Raw genomic sequence first — 17,421 nt, forward strand, 5'->3', positions numbered from 1 at the left:
CCAAAATCAAATCATTTTGTCCGTCTCACGTACCCAACCTCTCCCCCAAATTTCATCTGAATCCGTCCATAAGTTTGAGATATTTTGTTCACAAACAGACAGGGGTGAAAACATAACCTTCTTTGGTTGTGGAGGTAGTAAAGTTGAAAACTTGTTACTTTGTTTCTATATACCTGAGTTGCAAAACCTTTTTAACTGACTACATTTGTATGTATACTTATAATTGGCAACAACTGAAAATTTATCAACACAAGATTGTGATTTTATAATGAGTAAAGATCTAGTATATTTTAATATTGCAATTTTAGTGTTTATAATATGTGCTTGCCAAGGTTCCAGAATATTGCAAGGTGTTGGAAGAAGGAGAGATTGCAGAGCGTTGCTTTGACCTGATCTTTGCGTTTGATGAGATTGTGGCTTTGGGTTACCGTGAGAGCGTGAGTCTGGCTCAGATTCGAACGTTCACCGACATGGACTCTCATGAAGAGAAGGTCTTTAAGGCTGTGCGAGAGGTAAGTTAGGGTGGGTGATTATAGTACAATTATCACTTGTCACAGGTCACTAGTTTGAGACTTTATTTTTTGTATTATAGTAAAGATAGTTGTCCATGATGTCATTATTTTGAAACGATTGTCCCGTAACTGCCTTTATAGACACAGGAACGGGAGGCTAAGGCCGAAATGCGTAAAAAAGCAAAGGAACTGCAACTGGCACGACGTGAGGCTGAGCGCCTTGGCAAAAAGCCTCCCGGCTATGGAAACTACGGAAGCAGCTTGGGCACAACTGGACAAGGCATGGTTCCCTCAGCACCAGCAATTCTCACAGACATGGCTGACACAGACCGACCCAAGGTGTCTGCTTCATCACGGTGAGCAGGGAAAATAAAATTGGGTGATATGTAAAGGACAATAATTTCTGATTTATGCGTTGATAAATGTAGAGCCAGTGATTTTCCGTGATCGCAGAAAACGGCCGGAATTCCCGGAATCGGTGATTGTTAACGGAAAACTGAATCTGACACGGAAAAAGACAATGTAGTAAATGACAGAAAAAAAGAAAATCAAGATAGGTTTAATTACAAATATAATGCTCACTATATTGTATGATTTTGTACGTGTGTTTCACCACAGATTTGATTCCCACAGTGTCCCTGGTGTTGGGCTAGCGGCTAGGGTGCCGGCTTAGGATCCTAGGATCCTGGGTTCGAATCTCGGTCGATCGCCGAATTAATGCCAGGGGGGTTGACTCAGCCTGTCATTCTTCCGAGGTCGGCTAATTGAGTACCAGTTCACTGGTAATTCCCTGTTTGTCGTTGAAGGCGGCAAAAAGGGTTGGCGTCAGGAAGGGCATCCGGCCGTAAAACATTGCTTCAAAAAGGGGACCAAAAAACAACAACTACCACGGTCCCCGAAAAGGCCAACCCCCGCTTTGCGGGGAAAAATGGCCTCTAAACGGTGGTTTTAGTGTAATTTCGCAAAGTAGTAAAAATAAAAATGGTTTCATTATCCCCCATGATTGTGTTACCCTGATGGCAAAAAATACTGTATTCTATCACCTTCCTTTTGGTCTTGTACCATCTGCCCTCTCTTGCATCTGTCCCTCCCAGGTTTCTGAAGGTCGAACACGGTCAGCCCAATAAGCAAGCCTCTTATTGTTAAACTCTGCAAATCCAATATAAAAAATTATAAATAAATAAAAATTGTTTTTTGGAAAAGGAAAATGCACTTTTCCCCCCAAATCACCAGCTTTATCGATGCAATTTGTTATTTTTTATGTGCATTCCCATTTTTTCACCTATCCACTTGCTTTATTGACAGGTCCACTGGCCGTGCTATGAAACTGGGGAGCCGAGGAAAGGAGGTGGAAAGTTTTGTGGAGAAGCTGGTATCCGAGGGGGTCAGTGTGGCTGAGGAGAGTGGAAGGCGCAGAGGAGCCGGTAGTGAAACCACAGCACCAGTTGTCCCAGCCGCACACATGGACAGGCAAGTGCACAGCATGTTAGCCGGACTGTCTCTGCTTATGTTATTGATAAATCCTAATTGTATTGTTTTCTCTTCTTTGCATCTGAGGTTCAATCACTAAAACTATTGGGTCTCACTCCCAGCCATGATCTCTCTTGGGCAAACCCCATTTCAAAGTTGGCCGCCAAACCCTGCTGCCGATGGGGCAATGGGGCATCCTCCGTCGTGTGAAGTCCTTCCTTGGCACACCTGAACTTCTATCCACCTCCAGGGCCTTCATCCGCAGCTTGATGGAGTACTGCTCTCTCCCCTGCCTCATATCTTGCTCAGCCTGATGCAGTGGGTACCAAGGCCTTCAAGATAATTGGAATCTCCTGTGACGAATCTGAGTCTATGGGCCTATCACTTTCCCCATCATAGACAGGTCTGTGGTCTCTGCTGTTTTCCACCACCTCTTTTCTGGTCTTTGCAACCTCTGCTCTTTCCGTACTTTGCACCCTTCCTCCTCCCCCCTCCACCCCTCTCACATGTTTCTGTCGAGTGCATGTGTTACACCAGCAACCCTCTTCTGGTGAAACTCCCAACATACCAAATCACTGCTCAACTCAACTCATTTGTTCCTCTTTTTCCCACCTGTGGAACCAACTTTGGTATTCTACAGCTATCGGGGATGCCTCTTCGTGGTGGTTGTACCCCCCAACGCAATTCGGGGGCCAAATCTTCCCCATTCTTCCTTGCTGCCTGGATTTGTCAAGGCAGCGTGGTCACAGTTAGAGTGCCAATTGATCCCCATAGACTGACCCTTTCTTTTCCTCTTGTCTCTCTCCCTCTGTCTCTCTTTCTCTCTCTTTCTCTCCAACTCTGTTGTGGCCCCGACTTCGTGAAGGCGGGGGTATACACAATTCTAAATGTGGGGTATCTCTGTGTCGCTCTTGGGAGATCAATCAGCTGTCCCTATGCCGTGGGCTTGTTCAAGAGAACTGTCCGGGGCTATACAACAACAACAACAACAATAACAACAACTTAGGTATTCTATTTAATCTCATTCTTCCCGACATGTCTTCCTTTCCGAGAATTTGCTTTTGTATACATATTGTCAGCCCCCTGCATCCTCCACTACCCCTCATTCTTACCCTTGTCCCTTGTTTGTCTGTCTCCATCTAATTTGTGCCTCGGCCCTGGTGTTGGTATTTCCCCACCCCCTCTTTTTTGCTGCTGTTTTTATTCTGTTCTATCTCTTCCCGAGCCTTCACTCTGTAAATACAAAAAAAACAAGTCACAAGTTTGACATGAAACATTTTTATACAGAAATCTAGGTTCATGGAGGAGCTCAGCAGGTTCACAGATTGACAGTGGGTCAAAGGAAACAAAGACATTGCATGAGTGGCAGTAAGAAGATTGAGGGAGTGGGAGGGGGGGAGGGAGGACGATGGTGGTGGGGGGGGGGGGGGTGGTGGTGGTGGTGGAGTCAGTGGAAGTTGAAGAGAGAACAGGTGTGTAAGGGAGAAAGCATCAAATTATGATTCTTGGAAGGAGGTGTCATTGAGAGTGACAGCAGACGGAGGGAGTCATTTCCACAGATGAAAGAAAATGAGGATTAAGGAATAGTGGTGGTAAATTGAAGTATAATTGGGGAGGGTAACCAGGTGTGGAATTCTGGAAAAAACGGGGGAGGATGCATGGAGGGAAGAGAGGATGGAAGAGGAGGGACAATAGAAAAAAAAAAGTCTGCCAACTTGCCTGCAGTGTTTGAGAAGTATAACTCTGCCTCCAACCAAGATATGTCAATAGCATGGAGATTGATGGACTCTTGTCACCTCCACGGGAGAAAAATTGGAAGTGGATGCACCAGTCCAGAATGGAGACCTATACTTCATGACACTTCAGATGAAAGCCTCGTACACTGTAATGACCTCTGAGCAACTCAAAATGGACTTTGCTCTGTGGAGAACACTGATGAATTGGCCTACTTTAGAGGTCAGTTTGAAGATGTGTGGCCCAAGAGAGGTTTTGTTTTTATGCCTCCTCCCCCTAAGGTGGCCAGAGGCATTATGTTTTCGGGTTCTCCGTCCGTCTGTACGGGCTAAACCTCGTTTTTCTCAGCAACCACATGGCTGATTGAGACGAAACTTTCAGGGTAGGAGTGGCACTTATGCAGAATGTTTTTATGTCAACTGTGATGCCGTAGGTCACGTGGTATGGCAGCCATCTTGGATTAAACGCAAATAATTAAACAATTATTTCTCAGAAACCACTGAGTGGAAAAATTTTAAACTTGGCACATTGTCAAGCACTCCCAATGGGGAACAAAAGCATGATAATGATGACATCATCGGTGAAGTGGTATACCAGCCAAAAATGTTTTAATCGAATTCCTTATCCTAAAAATCTGAAATTGCATGCACATGATGTATGACCGATTTGTATTTAAATATTACATTTATGACATCATAGGTCACATGGTTTGGCAGCCATATTGGATTTAACCTAAAACCTTTTAAAAAACATCTTCTCCCAAACCACAAAATCTATTGACTCGAAACTTTACTTGTGTCATTGACTAGGCATGGTAATTAAAAGTTGATCATGAAAGTGTTATTGGTAACATGGTGTGGCATCCATATTGGATTGAAGGAAAATATTAAATCATTATATATCTCAAACCGCTTATCCTATCGATGCTAAATTTTACAAATATCTAACACCATTGTTGCATATTATTTGAAAATGATGATGTCGTAGGTCATGTGGTTGGCAGTCATCTTGAATAGAAAAACGAACCTTATCCGATCAACACAAAACTTCACAAACGTGATCTGCCACCCATACATATGCAGAGTGTACATTTTTAAAGGTCATATGTCATATGTCATGTGGTGTGGCAGCTATATTAGCTTGAAAGCCAATATTAAAAAAAAAATCCCTTTTCTGAAACTGTTACCGATCGATGTGAAACCTGAGCTGTCATGGCTGGTGAAAATGTGATAATTGAAAACAGCTGAAGGGATTTAAATCAAACCTGTTTATTTTTAGGACAGTGAACGGGGGCATCTACCCATTGTGCGACTATGCGGAGGCATATTGGCGGCACAGTCGCATTGCTCTTGTTGTATGCAAATCTTGGTTTGTGGAAGAGCGAGATGACAGAGGGTAAAACTGAAATGTAGTGATAGTGGGGTCACATTTGAACACGAGTAAGGGAAGGAACTTTTCTGCATTGAAAGATTAGTTCTAGGTATCTTACAAATGGCTTTTTTCTGGAACTGCAGTGATAGATATTGCAGACAGATAAAGATTTGGCATACTGTTCTGCACAGGGTTTAGTCATCAGCAAAATGGTACAGAGGATTTTCCAGAGAAACTGAGGAATCATTGATGTAAACCAATAATAAGCTCCATCCTAAAATGCTGCCTTGCGGAACATCAGCCTCAAGAGGAAGTTCACGAGATATATTGCCATAAAGAGCAACTCATTGTTTCTGCTCGCAGAGTAACCATTTGGAGAACCATTTGAGGGGCCCTCAAATACCATGTGCAGACATGGGCTTGGAAAGTAAGGCTGGGTGCCAGACAAGATCAAAAGCTGGAAATATGTCTCTGATCTCTTCTTTGGGATTCAGTACATACACACATCGTTGAATGAGAAGAAGCAACGTCCAAGGTGGAAGCCAAACTGATGATCAGAGATTGTATTGTTGGAGAAATTATTATGTCTGAAGTTTGCAGCAATGATATATTCCATCACTCTTCTTGTGGTGGGGAGATGCTCTTTAGTCGAGTGCATCAGACTTATAGCCCCTCTTTTAAACAAGGTTCGGTGGTCACAAATTATCATGTTGAACCATCCCTACACCTTTATTTGACCAATGGCTGTTGCTTGTCCATCCCTGCATCTGTTTGCAATGATAGTGTATATTGATTGTTTGTATGTATGAACTTTACCAGTGAAATATTAACATCGTTAACACACACACATGCACACACACACCAATAAAATGGACCTTCCCACTATAAAATGCAGTAGACTCACATTTAAACCAAATCCTTAGCTTCAGCCAATTTTTAGTTACGCTGTCTGAAAAGAATAAGAAGATTTACAAGATGGCTGGCTATTTTGTGTCGGCCAGTTTTATAGTTTGGTGATAGTCGAAAAGTTTAATGAGTATTATTGGATGTAAAATCCTCCGCAGATGACTTGTGGGGTCTTATAGGTTGATAAGTTTGTACCTTGATATATTTTTCTTTGAGGATTTGTGTTGTATTAAACTGACGGGAGTGTCCGTGCCATCACTATTTATGAATTCTAACGACTTCCTGACTCGGGCCAAAACACCATTCTTCACAAATGCAGTGCCAATGTTGTTAGGTCCAGTTGCAGAGAAGGGATCAAGATTTGACTGGGAGATTTTCGACCTTCCTGGAAGTCAACATGTTGTGCTTCACATACACATTTCTGCGGAGATAGAAGTTCACAAGTTGCAGAGATAGAAGTCCACATGCTGTGGAGATAGAAGTCTACATGTTGCGGAGATGGAAGTCCACATGTTGCGGAGATGGAAGTCCACATGTTGCGGAGATGGAAGTCCACATGTTGCGGAGATGGAAGTCCACATGTTGCGGAGATGGAAGTCCACATGTTGCGGAGATGGAAGTCCACATGTTGCGGAGATGGAAGTCCACATGTTGCGGAGAGAAATCTGTGAATGGGGCAAAAGGAGGGGCGGGTGGGGGGAGCTGCTGGTATGGAAGGTTTAATATCTCTAAGCATTTGTAACCTGTGCCACATTTTGGCCCAAGTTCCAGCATGTGATCGCAAACATAATAGTCAGGGTTGATAAGTGGACTATTAATTGCCAATAAGAAAACATTTGTATTTTTAAAAAACGATGGACAAGATTTGAGTTTTGGTGCTAGCAAGGAAGTGCAGAAGGCATGTGGGAAGCACAAAGGGAGTAAGACCGAGAGAAGGAGACTGCAATGAGAAACGCAGATGAAGTGAAGGGAAGAACATTCCTAATCACATTTCATATGCATATTAACAACGGCAGCAAAAATAATTTTGCTGCTGGTTTTCATATCCATTTTCTTGTTTTTGTATTTCTCAATGAACATTCGGTGGCAGAATCGGCCAAATCGAGTGACGAGCGCCGGGAACAACCACCAAGATGGCTTGGGCAACTGGAATGAATAGAACAGTTGCCCATCGGGCAACTACGTTATAAATATCGAAAAACAATGACACAAACTGACTTCCCTGTAGCAATGGATGAGGCTTGCTTTGACACTGACAGCACGCAATACATCAACCAAATAACGTTTAATTCCAGATTTACAGTTTAACTAACTTGCCGATGGCATTTCTGAACATATTCGTTTCATATCGCGATGGTAATTATATAAGGCTATGTCATGCTCACTCCCTCTGAAAGAGAGGGAGGTGGGGGTATGATAAAGAGGAGGGAAGAAGAATCCCACCTGGACTTTTCCTTGTCGTAATATATTTTGATGCTAATTCTATAATATTGACGTGTTACCCCAACCCAACCAACCCCAACGTGTGGCCATCCCCTGCTCTGCAGGGAAAAATGGCCTCTAAAGGTGGTTCTTCTTCTATATTATTGACGTGTTAACCTCCGCAAGTGAACGTAGTTTAACGCAGGCAGAGCCTTGTGTTTTGTATAATTCTGCACACTACTCTCGACGAAGCACAGCGAATGATGCTGCATCTTCATCATGCACGGCCGCAGATCCCGCGTGCAACGATGCCAATGATTGGTCTTGATTCCAGACGTATGAATTAACAACTGTTGAGAGTAAGACACCATTATAACACCCGGCACACGAGTTTCATTTCTTCACTACGACTACATTTGACAGTAAAATGGACAAATGGTCATGGGTATGTATTTTTTCTCACGCAGTAATGAGTTAGCAACATGATTCAGTTTTTTCCGATAGAAAATCAAGAGTAAACGCGATTCACATGCACCATGATGGGATGGGGCCGTGACCTTCAATCCCTCTTGTCAAAGGACTTCATACCATCATTTATTATTGATATAAATATCAACCAATTACCCGACCCAGAAATTTATTTTACCTGTGGCAATGAAGGCCTCTGCCTTGGGCTAACCCCCACTCTAGCAGGGAAAATGGCCTTAAAATGCATGTTGTTGTTGTTGTGGCAATGAAGGCGTCTGCTCTTGACTGAGTCCTCGGGCTGATTATTACTCTTACTGTTACTGTGGTTTTAGTGATATTGAACACGGGATACTGCAGTTAACACAGGATCCTAACTAGACCTTAATAGGACACTAGGACACAATGCCTGTTTTTATTTTGCAACCTTATCTGGCCCGTTTATAGATCCAAATTTTTGTTTTCATCTTTTCTGTAGTACGACAACCTGTTTTGTCTGGATTGAACACGGAGAATAGCTCTTTCTGCTGCACCTGCCAACAAAACGAGGTTTGACTACAAAGTCAAACGAGTGGTTGGGTTGGGGGTAACACGTCAATATTATAGAATTAGCATCAAAATATATTACGACAAGGAAAAGTCCAGGTGGGATTCTTCTTCCCTCCTCTTTATCATACCCCCACCTCCCTCTCTGGACTCTGTGTCCTTTCCTCCTGATAAGGTGGAAAAGTTTCTGTCAACCCTCGACTCTGATTCTGCAACTGGTCCTAACGGCATCAGCCCACGGGTCCTAAAATCATGTTCTTCTGCTCTTTCACTCCCTCTTTCTGTTCTCTTCACCCTCTCTTTTGCTCAAGGTCATCTGCCATCTGCTTGGAAATCAGCCAACATCACCGGTTTGCACAAAAAAGGTGCAAAAACAGATCCCAGCAACTACAGACCAATCAGCCTTCTCCCAATAATCAGCAAAGTCATGGAATCCATCATTGCTTCAGATATTAAATCTTTCCTCTTCTCCAATGGCTTGATCTCTGATCATCAATTTGGTTTCAGACCTGGTCACTCTACTCTGGACATGCTGCTTCTGCTTTCTCAACAATGGATGGAGGTCCTCAACGCCAAACAGGAAATTAGAGCTGTCTCCGTTGACATTTCACGTGCCTTCGATACGGTCTGGCACCCTGCTCTGCTCACCAAACTCTCCTCCTTTGGTATCCATGGAAATCTCCACGCATGGCTGGCGGACTTCCTCTCTGGTCGTAGTCAACGTGTGGCCCTGAATGGGTTTCTCTCATCTCCTCTTCCTGTTCAGGCTGGAGTTCCCCAAGGTAGTGTTCTGGGCCCTGTGCTTTTTCTGGTCTTCATCAATGATCTCTCTGACTCTCTTGAAAATCCTCTCTATCTCTTTGCTGACGACTCTACTCTCTGTCGCTCCATTCCTCATCCCTCAGATCGGCAGTCTGCAGCCTCCTCACTCTCTGCAGACCTGGACAAAATCAGACTGGTCAAACAAGTGGAACATGTCTTTCAATCCTGACAAATCTCACACTCTTACAATGTCTCTCCGAAAGGACCGACTGGACAACCCTCCCATCTACTTTCTCAACAATCCTCTCCAAGAAGTTCTGTCGCTCAAGCTTTTGGGTCTCACTATCTGCCATGATCTTTCTTGGGAAAACCACATTTCCAAGCTGGCCTCCAAAGCCAGTCGCCGACTGGGCATCCTCCGTCGTGCGAAGTCCTTCCTTGGCACACCTGAGTTCCTCACCACATACAAGGCTTTCATCCGCAGCTCAATGGAATACTTTTCCCCCCTCTGGGCTGGTGCTCCTGCCTCACACCATGCTCGGCTTCACGCTGTTGAGGCCAAAGCTTTCAGAATCATTGGAATCTCCTGCGATGTAGTCAACACCGAGGGCCTTTCACTCACTCACCGCAGGCAGGTTGGTGGTCTTTCTGTCTTCTACCGACTCCTCTCCGGCCTTGCTCCCCCAGCTCTCTCTGTGCTCTGTCCCCCCAATATTCCTTCAGGTCGCACAAGATCTGCCTGCAACCCTCTTATGGTTAAACTGCCAAAGTCTAGGCTCTCTGCTCACCTTCTCTTTCATTCCCCTTTTCTCCCGCTTCTGGAACAAACTCCCCCACTCCCTTCAATCCCACTCCTCCCTCCAGGTCTTTAAAACAGCTGTTCACCACCATCTCTTATCTTCCCCCATCGAAAACCTTGATCTCTTCTACCCCCGGTAATTCACCCCAGAGTCCTTGCAGTGTTCATATGTTTTATTCCTCTCCCACCTCCCCCCAAGTCCTCCCGATGTCCCTGCTCTCAAATGTTGTGTTTGTGTCCTTCCCCCTCTTCCCCCTCTCTTTTGTGTCCTTCCCCCTCTCTCCCCATCTTGTCTGCCGCTCCCCTTGTTTTTTGTGTTTTGTGTGTCGGTTTGTCTTTTTGTGTGATTAATGTTAGCTCTTTCACGAGCCTCGATCTTGTATACAAAAAAAAAAAAATATATATATATATATATATATATATATATATATATATATATATATATATATATATATATATATATATATATATATATATATATATATATATATATATATGATGTGCAAGTACGGGACAGTTCCAGAAAGCCTGGTTAACTGAATATGAGGACGAGACAGATACTATGTATTGTGTGTGATCCCTGCTGGAAGCATCCAGACACAACGCCAGAAAATGTGACGAATCGGCTAAGTAATGGCAGAAACTATTTCTGTATAGATTCCCCCTCAAAGCATGTCAGAAGCAAGGGTCATCTTTTAGCCATATCCAAGTAAATTGCTTTAGAACAGAAAAGATCAAGTACCGCTGATAGTACCAAAATTCCGATTGGGCATGGGATTTTAACACTTCACAATTTCTGAAGTTGACTTAAAGACAGCTCTCTGTGACATCAAGTTTTTGACGGAGCATCAGTCATGGAGTTTAAAGACCGAGTGGCCAAAAGGCTCAAGAACTATGCACCGTGGGTCATACCAGTACACTGCGTTGCTTACTCCCTTTGTGAAGTCTATACCCTATGACCTATGTGCTTCGAACATTTGAAAAATGTATCGAGCGTCTACAACTCCTACCACTACGCAACTTGGCGGAAACGGGAGTTAACTGAAATAGCAGATGTCCTAGATCAGGATCTCGTCAAATATGGTGCTGTTAAAAGTGGTGATGGGCGGTTAGTAAAAGCTGAGCACTTAAGGCTGTTTATGGAACCATGCAGCAACAGTTCGCCTATGCTGAACGTGCAGCAGCAAACAATAGAAATCCTGATGAATACGGGAAATCACAGCCATGTGAGGATTTCACCTCATCCAAATTCATCATGTTTCTTCATGTTATGTTAGACATTCTTGAAGTTGGATCAACCACGTCACGCTTGCTCCAGGAAAAAAGCTCATCGTATAATTGCCAAACCTCATTGAGAATCTCATCAGCCTCAAATCCACGAGGATAGCGCCATATAAGAACACGTAAACCTCTCTGGCAAGATCAAGGGTGATTGTCATTTTTGAGGGATGAAACTAAATCAACACAATGCTGTAAATGATAAAGATTATGAAGATTTCCAGGGTGTGATCAAGGCCATCATCCAGTACGTCGACAACAAAATTGACAATGTCAAGGAGCCCTCCTCCCCCTTCCCCTCTCCGTCACTGGCTGACAGCTAATCCAGGCTATCGCCATCCTGTTGACCATAAAGTAGGGGTGTGACTGTAAACTGGTGGCACTGTGTTAGTCTTATTAGTTTACGCCAACTGTGACAGTAGTGTACATTTAGTTAAATTCAATACTTTATTTCAGACTTAACTTGGGTTCCACAGCATACATACAGCTAGATCATAATTTCATGTTGCAATTTGTGTACATATATATATATAATATATCTGCATATATATAATAATATATATCTGCATCTGTGTAATATATCTGCATATATATATATATATATATATCTGCATATCATATATCTGTGTAATATATCTGCATATATATATATCTGCATATCATATATCTGTGTAATATATCTGCATATATATATATCTGCATATCATATATCTGTGTAATATATCTGCATATATCTATTAGGGTGGTTCTTAGCTATACAGGGCAAAAAAAAAAAAAATGAATTGTTTTACTACTAACCTTTAATTTATTTGGTATTAAGGTAGAACTTCTGCCTGTGAAATATTTTTTGAATACATCAAGTTTTAGGGGTTGCACAGTGACTCATGGTTGCCAGCCACTCAATGTTTGTGCCCGATAAGTGTTGATTTCCTGCAATTGGGAAACCTCTTGCGATGTTCTGTCACAACTTGAAACATATACTGGGTTTGCTGTTCATCCCTTGTCAGGAGACGATTGCACTCTTCATTGAGAGCAACTGCATACACCAGAGTACAGCTGTACTGTATTGAATTAACTTAAAAACAACTTCAAAATATGCAGTACATAGCAAGGTCATAGGTCAACTGTAATTGTCAAAATCACAAGCATAGCAATGGAGGATAAATAATCAACTCCAAACATTTATGCGAGCCAAATATGTGAAATTACAAACTGTGTGCAACCCCTAAATTTAGTCCAAATGGCTTAAAATTTCACCACAAGGGTTTTTTCATACAAACAAAAATTTTTAGTGTTAGGAGCATGACTTTTCCAACTTTCATTTTTAAGAATTACCCAAAGGCACTTAGGCCTGGGTGCTGGGAAACGCGTCTATCACAGACAATTGCCGGGAAGTGACGGTATATGCACCAAAGAACAATTATAAACTTAGTTGTTTGTTGCAGGTATCGTTCTTCAAAATGTGCCCAGGGTTTCTGGACCACCGTGTGTGTGTGTGTGTGTGTGTGTGTGTGTGTGTGTGTGTGTGTGTGTGTGTGTGTGTGTGTGTGTGTGTGTGTGTGTGTGTGTGTGTGTGTGTGTGTGTGTGTGTGTGTCCAAGTAAATTGGTCAGTATATATATCCAAGTCAGTATATATACTAGCTGAGGTGCCCGGGTTGAATAAGAATAATACAAATATATGATGAAAAGAACATGTATATTTTAGAGCAATATCACAGTACATTTCCTACATGAAGGGCATCGTCAGGCGTCAGGAAGGGCATCCGGCGGCGTCAGGCGGGCGGCGTCAGGAAGGGCGGCGGCGTCAGGAAGGGCATCCGGCCATAAAACATTGCTTCAAAAAGGGGACCAAAAAAACAACAACAACCATGGTTCCCGAAAAAGGCCAACCCCCGCTTTGTGGGGAAATGGCCTCTAAAGGTGGTTTTTTATTTCCTACATGACGTTTTGTCAATTTTCAATTTCTCAAAACCTCTTGGTATACAACATTTCTGGTTTTCTTACTTGGTGCCAAGACATAAAGATTGCTTGGTTTTCCAACCCTCGAGCAGCCCACGTACAGCTGGCCATGGGAAGTACCTGGCATTGCCGGGCGGGGGAAGGGAGGGGAGGAGGAAGGGGAGGAGGAAGGGGGAGGGGAGGGGAACGGGGGGGGAGGGGAGGAGAGGATGTGGAGGGGAGAAGAGGGGGGGGAGGGGAGAAGAGGGGGGGAGGGGAGAAGAGGGGAGGAGAGGGGGAAGAGGGGGGAGTGGAGGAGGAGGCGGGAACGGCTAGCTTGGCAAGCGATAGCAGGCTTTTTACTTTTATTTTTACCTCAATGAGGGCTATATATATAGTCCGTGCTTGGAGCCTTCAAGTTCAACATAAAGTTTTTTTAATGAAAAATAATGCAGATGTATAACAATCCACCAATGCAAGTTCAGAAATGAATGCAGATCCTTTACTTTGCGATACAAACGCAATTTCCGCCATTTCCACTCACGATCGAGGCCTCCACAGTGACCGCGCCTCTTCTTCCTCCTAAAACCTCGTCTCACTTCTTTCACTCAAAATGCACGAAATTCTGCCGCATTAAATTATGTAGAGGCCTCGTCGGGGGGGATATAAGGTAGATAAGGAAAGCGTTGTAACAGAAGAATCAAAATAAAAGTGGAAGAACATAAGGAAATGGGAGCTATTCTGGACCCACAGCCAAACCCGACAAACCATTGCAATACACCCCGAACGTCTAGCGCCGCCACAAACTACACCATGGAATTGCAGCTGGTGCGGTTTTTTTAAACCATTGATATTAAAATAAAACGTAGCCTAAAACCACCGGGATTTTATGCTGATTCCGAATGTGTCTAAAACTTTTCTCCGATGTGTAGTTCTTGAGTTATAAGCGGACATCCAGACACACACACACACACACACACACACACACACACACACACACACACACACACACACACACACACTCCTCCTTTATATATATATATATATATATATACATATATATATATATATATATAAAAACATACTGTGACTGTGTATAGTCCCCCAGGGTATACATACATATATACAAAAAAAATCAAGATAATCACCACTGCATTCCACACATTTCTGCCAACGTTTACGTATATCCATGATGAGTCACAACAGAATTGTGCATCCTGCTGAATTAACCAGTGCTTCACAGTGGCCTTGACCTCATCATCAGAGGAAACATATTCTCCATGAAGATGTTCATTAAGTTTGGGGAAGAGATGAAAAATCCATTGCCCGTTTTTTACTCTCAGGATTGTAATGGCACACCCAACTCTCATCTCCAGTCAGTCATCCCAACTCTCATCTCCCGTGTTTCACGCTTCACACCACTGAGAATGTCGTGCTGCCCTCTGCCATCTTGACTAACATAGCACTGAGAAATCGAGTGTCAGAATCACAAAACCTCACACCCAGTGATGGGAATAACTAATGTGTGGATGTGCTTTGTTTCATTTGAATGTCTTTTCCTGTTTTGGAGAAAGAGAATCGGAGGCATTACTTTTCATCATGCCCTTGTACTTAATTCAGCTGTGCATTTGACGGATTTCCTGACCCGATTATAAGCTGTCGGATTGGTGCTTTGCAGGTTAGGTGTTGCATCACATGTTAGGTTGAGTGTCACATTTTACATTAAAGAGCCTATGCTGTCTTTTGTAAAGTGTAGGTGAGTTATCGCCAGTATCCTGACCGAAATTCTAAATTCCTCCTCTGACAGACTGCTGGGAAAGCATTGTCGAGCACCCAGCATGATTCTTGCCATGAGATTGCTTTGGCCAACATTATCTACAAAGCGTGATGAACTGACCAACAGATTAGGTGTGTGTGTGAATGCTTGCTCTACTATTCTAACGGCCACAATTATTTTCACCTTATTGTGAGGTTGGCCAAGGAAAGGTTTTGGCTTCCGTCTTTCACGAACTGGCTGACCAGAACTAATGTTTGACTGGTGCTGATTTAGTTATGAATTTGGAATTTGTTTGACGTGCCTGCAACAACTAGCGTACGTGCTGCCTCCTTATTCGACGCTCAGCATTTAAAAGGATAAGAGCACGGACAATTCCCTTAGGTTGGCTTTTTTTTTTTTTTTTTTCTTTTTTTTTTTTGTATACTGAATCGAGGCTCGTGAAAGAGCTAACATTTATTTCGCAAACAAATCAACCAGACAAACAAAATATATAAAAAGAGGGAGCGGAAGACAAGATGGGGAGAGAAGGGGAAGCACACAACCACAACATTTGAGAGCAGGGAGATGTGTGGGAGGGAGAGGGCTTGGGGGGAGGAGGCGTGGGAAGGGGGGGGAAGTATAAAACACGAGGACACCAAGGGCTTCCAGGACAGAAGTTGGTATTTCAAAAAAGTGGATTTGGGGTGAAATTAGCGGGGGTAGAAAAGATCAAGGTTTTGGATGGGGGAAGATAAGAGATGGTGGTGAACAGGTGTTTTAAAGACCTGGAGGGTGGAGTGGGATTGAAGAGAGTGAGGGAGTTTGTTCCAGAGGCGGGAGAAAAGAGGAGTGAAGGTGAGCAGAGAGTCTTGATTTTGGCAGTTTAACCATAAGAGGGTTGCAGGCAGATCTTGTGCGACCTGTATGAATATTTGGGGGACAGAGCCCAGAGAGAGCTGGGGGGGCAAGGCCAGAGAGGAGTCGGTAGAAGACGGAAAGACCACCAACCTGCCTGCGGTGAGTGAGTGAGAGGCCCTTGGAGTTGGCTTCATCGCGGGAGATTCCAATGATTCTGAATGCTTTGGTTTCAACAGCGTGAACACGAGCTAGGTGTGAGGCAGGAGCACCAGCCCAGAGGGGAGAGCAGTATTCCATTGAGCTGCGGATGAAAGCCTTGTATGTTCTGAGGAGCTCAGGTGTGCCAAGGAAGGACTTCGCACGACGGAGGATGCCCAGTCGGCGACTGGCTTTGAAGGCCAGATTTGAAATGTGGTTTTCCCAGGAAAGATCATGGCAGATAGTGAGACCCAAAAGCTTGAGTGACAGAACTCCTTGGAGAGGATTATTCAGAAAGTGGATGGGAGGGTTGTCCAGTCGGTCTTTTCGGAGAGACGTCATAAGAGTGTGAGATTTGTCAGGATTGAAAGACATGTTCCACTTGTTTGCCCAGTGTGTGATTTTGTCCAGGTCTGCAGAGAGTGAGGAGGCTGCAGACTGCCGATCTGAGGGATGAGGAATGGAGCGACAGAGAGTAGAGTCATCACTCATCAGCAAAGAGATAGAGAGGATTTTCAAGAGAGTCAGAGAGATCATTGATGAAGACCAGAAAAAGCACAGGGCCCAGAACACTGCCTTGGGGAACTCCAGCCTGAACAGGAAGAGGAGATGAGAGAAACCCATTCAGGGCCACACGTTGACTCCGACTAGAGAGGAAGTCCGCCAGCCATGCGTGGAGATTTCCATGGATACCAAAGGAGGAGAGAATAGAGGCATACATGGGGAGGAGGAAATTCCTCATTAGGAAATGCCCGCCGAGTGGAGTGCGAAAGTTGGTGCTATTGTTTTCAGGTCGCTGGTACCCAGTGTGCCCCGGGAAGTGACGGTACTTTCCCCAAAGCTCAGTGGTTGTGTTTGTCTCGTCTAACAGTCCTGTAGGGTGTGCACGCACCGTGCATGTCAGGCATCAGTTCCACTATGAACTCTATCTAGATCCTCTTTCAAAAAAAAAAAAAAACCTCAACGAATACATTATGATCATTATGATCATTGCACACTGAAATATATTTGAAATTTGCCAAGTGAAATGTCACTTTGAAGTTTACTGAACTGTTTCATAAAGATATTGGGTGTTGTTTTCCAATGATCATCTAGTAATGTCTATAATATAATAGATCATAAAATGCAAAGGTAGAGTGTGAAGTGTAATGACATTTTGTTGATGACGACAATCTCAAATCGGTGTACAGTGTACATCTTCGTGTGGAGGAAAAGCTTTCGGTTCAGTGTGGGCGTGATGGTGGCCTGCTTTCACTGGAAATCCTTGGCCTAATTTCTCTGCACCTCAATGATGAGAAATTTGGGAAGATCCAGGTCATGGTGGCAAATGGAGATCGTAAAGGAGCCCAACTTCAAGTACGTTACATTTTTGCTTCACCCACTCATTGCGCAGGCATTATTTGCA

The 17,421-nt window shown here is 43.6% G+C and overlaps 1 protein-coding gene across 1 annotated transcript in view; it reads left to right on the plus strand.

Annotated features, from left to right (window-relative positions):
- Nucleotides 1-332: 332 nt before the first annotated feature.
- The window catches only part of ARCN1 (archain 1 coat protein complex I subunit delta), a gene marked incomplete at its 5' end in the record, with an annotated part of 34,380 nt that continues 17,291 nt past the window's right edge, over nucleotides 333-17,421 (plus strand). The window contains 4 exon segments of the mRNA XM_078782866.1: nucleotides 333-512; nucleotides 654-868; nucleotides 1,818-1,982; nucleotides 17,207-17,372. Of these exon segments, the coding sequence (XP_078638992.1) occupies nucleotides 333-512; nucleotides 654-868; nucleotides 1,818-1,982; nucleotides 17,207-17,372 (726 nt within the window).

Source organism: Myxine glutinosa, chromosome 1 (assembly GCF_964187855.1).
Source record: "Myxine glutinosa chromosome 1, kmMyxGlut1.1, whole genome shotgun sequence".
Taxonomy (NCBI): domain Eukaryota; kingdom Metazoa; phylum Chordata; class Myxini; order Myxiniformes; family Myxinidae; genus Myxine; species Myxine glutinosa.